Genomic DNA, 11,020 nt, shown 5'->3' on the forward strand with positions numbered 1-11,020 from the left:
ATGAAGTGTAATATAGGAGTTTCAAGAAGGATAATAATAATGGTCACAATTATTACCGGCTGATTTATCCGCATGGATGAAAGATACGTTGGTGCTGAGTCTGATTATTGAAGTTGACCCTCTTCTGATATGATATATAGAGTAATTAATGCGGGCTGAAATTCGAAATGTCTCTCGATCAACCTTGGCAATTTCTGTTATTTAGGAGATGGTGGGAGTAGATATTGATTCATTTTGATTTATACGAATTTATATGAATAAATATAAATACTTGCATATGAATCCCAAATTTTAATGCGACATATCTTCAATGCCCCTCCTCCTGGCTTACCGCCACAGTAAATAATACTTTCATTTGTCGGATAAATGGAAATAACTTTTGCCGGCGGTACACAAGTTGTACTTTGACGTCCAAGAATAAAAAAATAATGATACCGAGTAATACCCATGTTTAAAGCTCAATAAAATTTGCATGTATCGACCACAATTAATATGATATCAAAGTAAACAGTCATTTATTAGAATTCTCTACGAGATTTCAGAAAATTCAGGGGCATATGCTCTATCATATTTGGTTGAAATTTTCTTTGATAACGTCACTAAATAACAGAATGGTCTTCATTAGCATGTGGCTAAGTATATCTTCTGTTTCGCGGAGCCCTTTGGGCTCCGCGAAACAGAAATATCTCTCCTCGCAGAAGTATCTCTCCTCCACAGAACCTCCTAACACAAGTATCCCTCCTCCAGAAGTATCGCTCCGGAAGTATCATACAGAGTTCGTGTGGGTGAGTGGATGGGTTGGGGGAGGGGGTGGGAATGGAGGGGGGCAGGCGTCTGGGGCACTCGGGGTTTGTTGTGACGGCCCACAGTGCCCCACTAAGTAGTAGAAAACAGAAAAAATATACATGCGTCATACTCATGGTATTACATGCCTTTCACGGTACATTAAATATCATTCATGGGACAAAAGTGATTGATTACCCCCATTGCATTAGTTCCCTTTGGAATGCTTTCCGAAGAGGCCCTAGAAGCAAGGAATAAGCATATTCGGAAATTCGAAGAAAATCATGCGCTAAAATACTCAAGAAAGGACACGATGAGATATGTTTTTAACCTACTATTGGTCACATCTGATCCTTATGTTTCCAGTATTAGTTCGTTGCACTCAAGGCATTGTTATTCCCTCTCGATGAATGTCACAGCTTCTCAGGGAACCAATATTACCTGTGCTTAGTGAAATGAGTAATGTCAAATAGATGGAGGACGTGGAGTCGGTAAATATCGGGGATGAAGAGAGTTGGGAGAGTAATAATAATAAAAGTGACTAATATTCCGCAGTTCAATTTCCGTGAAAAACGATGTTATGTTTAAATCCTGTGTTGAGGAGTACATTTTTAACCCATTTAGGGCCAAAGGTGCGAAAACGCACCATTTTTTAATTAGTTCCTGAAAAAATATATACACCGTTATTTAATAGTTTTTCCATGGTAAATTAGCCTTTAGATGGTAAACTTATTTTTAAAACCATTTTCTTTAATAATTTTGACGTGATTATTTAGTTATAATTTTTCAAGTTTACTAAATTTCTAGCTCATCGAGGGCTATCTACTTAATATTTTTTTACGAGTGCACTAAGAATATTTATGAATCCTAATACTAGTATTATAAGTGTACTAATAATGCTTAATTACTCAGATTTTTTAAAACCAAATAATATATTTAGAGATGTACAATTTTGACACTTGTATATAATGGTGCGTTTTCGCACCTTTGGCGTTTGGGGGTATGGCGGATTAGGACTGAGGCACCGTACCGGGAGACAAATGTAGCAAACCTTGGTCACTAATATTGTACGCCGCCCTGTAATTATTCGGTGAATCAATTTGATCCCTGTTGGGTTGTAAATATCATGAAATGTACTTTCTTATCTTATTGGTCTCACAGCTGTCGTCTTCTAAAATGTGGCTTCTTTTAGCCATTGTGTACTAATGGGCAGCTCGATTCCCCGCCACGAGCCCTATCGGTTTTCAGCTGTGTGTAATGTGCTGTTTCTCAAACAGCGCTGGTCATTCAGAAACGGATCACTGCTATGTATAGTTCAATGAATCTTACCTTCAAACACTAGAAGAAAGCTTCAAGAAGTTAGTCTCATTGGTCTATTCGCATTCGTTAAGTATGACGGGTGTAAATGGGTGATTCTACATCTTCAATATCAACGTTTCAGGCGACGTAGGAGTGAAAAAAATTATCTTTTTCATTTCATCAGATTTTCCGAGACTACTGTAGGTGGATAATAAAAGAAGGTGTATGTCCACCCAATATATCTTGACCACTTTAGAGGAAACCCTGGATTCTGTGAATGACGCCACGGATGTTGTCTAAATACCGCCAGACGTTTAGAACTTGACTGATGAAGAAGACGTCGATGATAAAATTTGAGCTGCGAAGCCGATTAACAATGACATCGCGGTAACATTGCAAACGCATCGAGGCGATGGCATAGTGGAGCACCGGCTGAGTGCGCAAGAAGAAGAAGGAAAGCCATCAGAGTACCAAAAAAGATATCCAGTCGTCTGATAAAAGGCACTAATTTTCCAAAATGGAAAAAGGATAGTCCAATATCAAAAGAGAAGGAATATGACGAAAAAATAAGACGTGAATTTGGAGGTATGTCTCCATCTGACATTTTCCTCCGATTTCTTGATGATGAGGTTTGGGAGGGAATGGTATATTTTTCAAAAAAAGTAATATATGTTACTTATAGCAGTAGGAATCAGTTACAATTAGTATTGTAGACTTGAGAAGTGTCTTGAGATTTTGATTCCCTCTAGGTATCATGTGCTCCTGCAGCAGGACTTGTCTAAAGATATTATAAAGATTAATGGGTTGAATTAGTTCGTCAAACTATGAGTAGAAAGAGATAAAGGAAAATATACACCTTTTCTCTCGACAAAACGGACAAATGTGCAAAGCTGAGACCAATATTTACTATGCTGAATGCTAATTTTTTGCAGTTTGGAATTTTTTCTCATAACCCTCCTATGGATGAGCAAATGGTTCCGTATTTTTGATGCCACTCAGCGAAAATGCTGATACAAAATAAACCGGTTTGATTAGGGTTCAAATTATGGTGCCTTTGCTCTTTACCTCATCCAATTTGTCTTCGTATACAGGGGCTAAATCAATCAAACTGTAATGGAGTGAAGGTAGGATTAGGAGCTATCGTTGTTTCACATCTCTTGAAAATAATTCCCGATATTACTCAGCATCGTTTATTTATTGAAAACTTCTCTTATACATGTTCCTTGTTCCAAACACTGAAGGAAAGGCGATCCTTTGCAACTTGAACCACTCGGGTAACTGGAAAGTGCCCGCTTGAAGACTCTAAAGCTTTTGGAAAAAACCTCTGAAAATTGATCATGCTTTTGACGAGGAATCTGAATTGTTCGCGGTCAAATGGAATGAAAACTCTGTTGCAATTGTGGCCAGCAACAAATAGCCAATTTACCATTTGAAAGAAAAGGCATAACTATTCCCCAGCTTCTGCCATTCCAATAATCCCACCGGTGGATTATACATCACGATAATGCAAACGCGAATTATAGAATCAAAATCAGAAGGAAAAAGTGGTGTGGACATTGTTTACCAATTTACTGAAAGTGTGTTAACTAATTCATTGAAATTCTATAGGAGGGCCAGTTGGCTCAAAATGTCTCCAATTGATTTCTCAAAGATCATATGACGCGCTAACGTCAATCAAAGGTGACCGATTCAGTTATGGCAATCACTAAGAAATACATGAAGAAGGACCATCAAATCCGAAAAAAGACAAACCTCCTCGTAATTCCTGACTAGCAGACACTAAAGAAGTTAATGCAGGTCATAACATCGAGAAAAAGGTAACAAGGAAAGGTGTAGGTAATGTAATAGGCTCAATGTATATTTTTGGGTAAAATGTAATGTGCCCTTATATTCAAATAATTTTCATTAATAAAAGGGATTTGTTAGAGTATGAACGGTTACTTAATGATTTTAAATACTAAATTATGCGTTTATATGTGTTTATAAATTAAAAAGGTGGAAAAGAAAAAGATTTTAGTTTTTCACGGTATGTTAACCGAAGTACCCACATTCCGCCAAAGGTGCGAAAACGCACCATTATTTTTTTTGTATAAATAAATTTTTTAGGGCCTCAAATTTTTCAAAATTTCTTTTCTAGTATCTATTAAGACTAAATATGATGATAAATTCAAATATTTCTACCGAATATTAGCCTTGGCCGTTAATGGGTTAACGTAATTAGTTCATTAAATTAAGAAGCGCATTACAATAGACTTTTTTATAATTTTCTGCATATTGTTCTAAGTGTTGAGTAACATGTAATTATTTTGCAAATTAAATTAAATTTTTTCATGAAAAACCACCTTGAAAAGACATATTATGGTGTTATTTTCTGTTCTGTCTATAATTTGGCAGTTCTGAATGTTTTCACGACAAACGCTCTAATTGTAAGTTTAAGTCGTCGCGGATCGAATAGATTCGATCAACTTCGTGGCAAGAAGTCTACCCTTCTTTGTCACCTGACTTTCCTACATTATTCCCTTGAAGAAGTGACCAGCAGTGGGTCGCGAAACGCCGGGGCAATCTCCAGTACTACACGCGGCATACGTGGGTTTCATGAACGCGGTGGGTGCGCATTGTACGTTTTTTTTTACCTCATCACCGAGTAAATAATGAGGTTTTCTGCAATGTTATCTTTTTCTGCCCCTTCGAATACGCCTCTATAATTCACTGTGTTATCATCTATATTAATTACCTTGACAGAAATATAAGATAATGGTTAATAAACATGAGGTTTGTTAACATATACTTAATGACTTTCTCTCATTTATGTTACCACTTACGTGAAATTTCACTCGCTTGTTATAGGCTTTATTTCTCTCTATCATCATTTATTTTCTCCTTTGACATAAAAAAGATATTTTTGATTAAATATGAGTTTTGCCGCAATGTTATCACTTTATATCACTCTGAATAGGCGACTGTTATTTCACTCAATCATCAATTTGGCGTTTCTCTCGGCATAGAAATAAGATCTTTTTATTTAAGTATGAAGTTTGCCACAGCGGTATCAGTTTCTTTCATTTGCAACAGGCAACTATATTTCATTTCATCGTCAGCCATTGATTCCCTTGACGATAAAAGAAGATATTTGTTAATAAGTATGAGGTTTACCGCAATATTATCATTTCCTCTCACTTGGAATGCGCAACTTATACATATGTATTTCACCCAATCACGATTTCTTTACTTCCTCGTCATTACACTTCTTTTAATTACACCCAGCACCATATTTTTATAACAATTTCCTAACTCGTTCCTCTAATATGACATTTGCATTTGAATCCTACGTTCACGTTCCATGATATGTTATTTTCGTCTGCTGCGGTGCCAATGGCATAACCTTCCGTTGACAACATTTAGACGGAACTTACTTAATGACAACTATATTACCAAATCATGAATAAATAGCATTATACGGAACCAATATTTAAAAAAAGAAACTACGATCTCAAGGATAGTTTGAATGATTCATTCCAGCAACAACAATCTCCATCACATACAAACTTTATTGTGATGTTGTAATATTGTTTCCTTCGATTCTGTATGTACAGCATTACTACCACACATTATATAAGCATTGTTAAAAACTTATTCAATATCGTTTATCTTAATCTAGCAATAAGTCGTAATTTCCGCAAATAAAAAGATTGAGAATGACGACAACAAACTGTGCCAATGAGTCTTCACTTGTTTTTACCCTTCTTTCATTGGTGGAGACACGTTAGATGACTTCTAACTTCGGATATATTCGGATTTTCCCTGTTTGAGAAGGAGGGGGAACCGTACCGACTGGTTTGATACCGACGACCATACTGAATCGCTGAATTTGCCGTCGTCGGTATAGAAACCGTCGTCGGTACGGAATGATGTGCTGTCGGTGGGCTGGGAAGGGAAACCGACCGGTGCGGTAGGTACCGACGAAATACAGAATACGGCCCCAGGATGGACATTGCTGCCAACGTTTCAATGGCCTTCTCTGCCATCATCTTCAGGGTGAATTCGCGGGGAAAGCACCAAATCCTTAATCTCACGTGGGATTAGAGGGAGGGATATGGAACGGGGTCGAGCCAAATCTCACGATTTCACAATAAGGGGGGAGGCAGGGTAAAATAACCGCCAAATCCCTTCACTTTATTAATAGACGCTGCCTAACTTGATATTTAATCGCAGTCTAAACGACAATTTTCGGCGGAAGAATATGCATCGTGAATCAAATTTAACTTCCCAGTCGATACATGAAACGGGAGGTGTGGGGGTGTTTCAGAGTCTCATAGAATTGGCGGCGTTGTAAACGTATTCAGTCCGAGTCGATCGGGAACCTATCCTACGCTCGTCCTCCGTGCGTTTCACACATATGTACTATCGGAAAGCGTTCCGCTTTTGGTGTGACGTCGATAGTCATCCTAAACGGGAAACGATATAACGTCACAGGCCGTGTTCCAATCAACCGTAAATGCACTCTTGCGCTCTTACCAGCACTTTTCGATCGTCACATTTCGGAAGTGACGTCACATAGTACGATTCCAATCCGATAGTGCGATTCCAATCACGTAGTGCGAATCCAATTTGCAATAGACAAGTTAGCAGCGAATACAACCTCCTACCAGGTTTGACTTCAAAATGCAGGCGAGAGGTATATACGGGCATACATTAGTGCTAATCGATAGATTGTCACATAATTGACGTTATTGCGGGGTAAAGTTATTTTAGAATTGTCCGTTTGTAGTTTTTTTATTGTAATCACCTGTCGTTTTCTGCAATTTACGGGAATGAAGGTAAATTTAAAACGAGTTTGTTCTTTCATTCTCCTGAGAGTACGGTTGATCGTTAAGGTCATGTGTCATAAGAACTAAAATACAGGTAGTCGGGAAATCCATCCTTTTTTCCAACAACATTTGGTTTACTTACTCAATGGTTTAACCAAATTGTCAAATTTTCATTTTGTATATCATTTCAATATGAAATTTGACCTTCTTCAACAATGTTATGGCCTTCATGGCATGCCGTAAACATACTAAAAAACTTCGTAAAGGTGCAGGTACGTTGGAAGGAAATACAGTGATTAAATTAGGTTGAATGGTGTCTATTATTATCAATGCCTCGAGTTGTGTAGGTTAAAATAATGAAAAATGTGGTTAGATTGTTATTTGTTTTGCACGTACTCGGTTATTTATGTAACACCACTGTATTACGTACGAAAATGACGAAAGTACTAATGTTGCACCTTTCAATAAATGTTCTAAATTGTATTTCATTGTGCGAAAATTCAACAGAGAAAAAAATAAAATGCCTTGTTGGAGGTTCGAACATGTAATCCTGACTGTGCGGGCAAGTGCTTTCACCCATTACCACCGACACTTCTTGAAAAGTAAAGGAAATTTGTGGCCTATAGTTGGCAAGATTGTGTGAAGGTGACTCCATAGAGATTTTACCGTGGCTATTCCCGTTATGCTTGAACTAATATTTCATATTTAAACGAATATTTAGGATGTACACTATGGAATCGACTGTATAAGGTATATAACCACGTCTAATTTCGATGTAACTACGATGCCAAGTCTCGCACACAAACATATCAAATTCCTTAAGGTTTGTTGCTACTGGGCATACTACAATCTCGACAGTTTTCGAATATATTGGTAGAATTTTGGGTTCATAAAATTGGTCAATGAAACTAACCATTCCTTTGGATGACGTAAAGCATGTTGGGTGCATCTGATTGACTTGTTTAATCATTCATAAGTTGTTTAAAGCTTAAAATGTTCGGCTCTAGGTTCAAGAGAATATTTCAATGTCGATGATCATTTCGCATTGCGAAATACATCTCAAGTCAAAATGCTCAAGTGCGCGTATTTATTCGTTTCAGATGCCCAGAAATTTCCGGATGCTGTGTGGACCCACATCACATCCTCAAGCCTACCGGATATGTAACAGTGTATCGGGAGTACAAAGTAACCGACCAATACAAAAACACAAGACTTGTGAAAATGCCATTTACCAATCCATCAGGCTGCGAGTGTCGACCCACGGATGATTAGCCAGACCCATAATGAAGAAGGATTTGGTGCTTTCCCGGCGAATGCTGTTGATGAATTCTTCACGGGAAATCAGCCGGGTAATGATGGTCATTGCTGCCAACGTTTCGATGGCCTTCTCTGCCATCGTCTTCAGGGCGAATATCAATAGGAGGAATGGTTATGACCATCATTACCCAGCTGATTTCCCGTGAAGATTTCATCAACAGACCCATAATGTGGACATGCCTCAGCGGCCGTCAGTGATTCCTGGACTACGTGTCCCTGGTGGAATAAAAATGATCGACTCGCTTCTTCATCAACCGTTGGACATTCTTTTTTTTGAACCATATTTGGACACTTTCCAATTTGCAAAGAAGTGCCCATCAGTGGCGCAGCTAGGAATTAAGACTGGGGGGGATTTTAGACGCACCTCATACTGGTGGGTCTGGGGGGTATGGAATACTGTCCAGGGTAAGCGGGAAGTGCGGGGGCCCTCCCCTAGAAAATGTTTAAGATAAATGGTTCAATATGGTGAGTTTTACGGCTGTGTGAATGGTTTGATGTTTTTTTGCGAGTCTTCCGTCCCCCTAATGTTAATGACAAAATTTGCCATATTGAATTCTTTTACCTCAGGGAGGGGGGTTTACCCCCAAACATCCCGCCCTCGTTGCTGCGCCACTGGCGTCTATGTATTAATTGGCCATGTATCAATTGGCCATGTATTTTTCGGCTACATACTTACGACTGCTCTCTTGAGGTTGAATAATTAGCTCTCTTGATAGTTGTCTCATTAATGGTCGCACTACAAGTTGACATTTCTTGGCGATAATTTTTATGTTTAAGTTCTAAAGTTAATTTTAATTTTTTACGTTGATGTGTTTTTATTTATAATAATTGAATGATGAATCAGCCCTGATAGTACATATTTGTGTTAGCCTTATGACGTTTCCTAGTCATCAATTGAGACTTTCATAAATTAAGTGTAAATATTCTATAAATTTTTGTTCGACCTTATATTAAGAAAGTAATATAATGCATAAATGTAATTTTATTTAAGAATATTGAAGTGTTTTTGGGTGTTTTAAAATTATTATACTTTGCATAAATCACGAAATATTAACTTAAAAATTTTGTAAAATTTTCCTGGAGAACCTGAAATTACGCATGAAGTATTTTTTTTTAATTGGCTTGAGACCCTGTTACCATTGTTCCATGGGCCTTATGCAATATGTCTTTGCTTTTTTGTACTATTTACCATTGTGTCTTTGTAGTAAATAAAATGTTTCAATGGAAATAGAATTAATTCTGAATCATTATCGGTAAAATCATCATCATCATTAATTACACTCCTAAGATTGTATTGACACACCTCTTCATTCCTCTCTCCTATCCGCTAGCATTGCGACGTATTTCTTCTCTTTTACATCCTTCATAACCCGTCCTAATTAACACATTCGGGGTCGTCCCCTGCCCCTCTTCCCTTCCACCTGTCCATCTACGATTGTCTTCATCAAGCCGTCATGAGGCCTTTTCTCCCGCTTTTCATACCCAGTTGCGGCTTGCCCAAAGGGACTCTCGGACGTCGCCCCTCCCAAAGATTTGAAGAAGGAAAAAAAATAAATACCCATTCATTTATAATTGTATATCAAACTAACCAAAGTGTTTTTTTTTCAATCGCATACATCGAAAATTCAGAGAAAACACGCAAAAAGAGCGCGAGAAGTTCGCATTTGTAGCTGCGGGGCGCTGGCCAGAACGTCCTAATCCATCGCCATGCAATTATATGAAAAGTGGTAGTGGTGGGGGCTACTGGTGCTATAACGCGTCTAAGCTTGTGCCTTATGGAAGTCTTGGGACGCCGCCCGAGCATGCGCAGAGCGACGTATCTAGTGAGATGACATCGCCGCTACGGCTGGCGGAATTATAATCTGGCGTCTACTTGGTGCTGCAGTGTTGCAGAATACCTTGTTTTGGTTTAAATTTTATAATTGTAAACATTTAAATTATATCATTTAAAATTGAACAAATTTAATACCTAGATAGCCTTAAAAACTTACTAAAATATACGAAGTATTCAAAAATGTTGAACCCCCCCCCCCCCCCACCCCGGTGAAGTGTGCTCCCTCGAGCATTTGACTGACAAGCCGCCACTGTTTTTAGCACTTCCCCGTAACTTACTCGGTCAATCCATATTATCTTCATCATTCTTCGGTAGCACCACATTTCGAATACTTCCACTCTTGACTTCTCTGCTGATGTCAGCGTCCAAGCCTCGCTTCCATAGAGGAACATACTCCATACGTAGCATCTGATAAATTGTTTCCTCACTTCTATGCTTGTAACTACTTAGTGGGGTGGATGGGGTAGACACAACAAACCCCAACCGCCCCGGCGCCACCTTCTCCCACCCACATTCTTCCTCCCAATCCCAATTGTCCCAGACTCCCCAAATGAATAGTCAGTATTTCCAACTAATTTCAGGAATATTCGGATTCTGAAAAAAATTAATTTCCTTCAGCTGGTTTCGATCATACGTCCGTCCTCATGACAGGCGGAGATGGTTCCACTGGTCTACGAAGACAATTGAAAATGTGGTTTGTTTCCTAACGTATTCAATATTTTATATGAATCACAGGCTTCCGAGTTTCCATCCTCGCAGTACCAGAACTGACTTGATAAATAAATGTTGGGTCTTCATTGCGATTAATGGGTGGATCATAAAGTTAACACCTTCTGATCCTCGTCATTGTGGCCTCAAATATTTGAAACGTGTGATTATTCACCATTTACGCACCGCGTGTCCTGTTCTTCCCCTCTTTTTGCAACCATTAACTGTCCCTCACGGAAGAACCTCATTGAGACAAGTAAGAGTGACTGAC

General features: G+C 38.5%; 1 protein-coding gene across 1 annotated transcript in view; it reads left to right on the forward strand.

Annotated features, from left to right (window-relative positions):
- Positions 1-9,440, forward strand: part of LOC124163232 — a 37,421-nt gene extending 27,981 nt beyond the window's left edge. Inside the window, exon 3 of the mRNA XM_046539987.1 lies at positions 7,991-9,440. Coding sequence (XP_046395943.1) covers positions 7,991-8,162 — 172 coding nt within the window. The 3' untranslated portion in view covers positions 8,163-9,440. The remainder of the gene's footprint in view (positions 1-7,990) is intronic.
- Positions 9,441-11,020: the final 1,580 nt, after the last annotated feature.

This window comes from Ischnura elegans, chromosome 8 (assembly GCF_921293095.1).
Source record: "Ischnura elegans chromosome 8, ioIscEleg1.1, whole genome shotgun sequence".
In the NCBI taxonomy this organism is placed as follows: domain Eukaryota; kingdom Metazoa; phylum Arthropoda; class Insecta; order Odonata; family Coenagrionidae; genus Ischnura; species Ischnura elegans.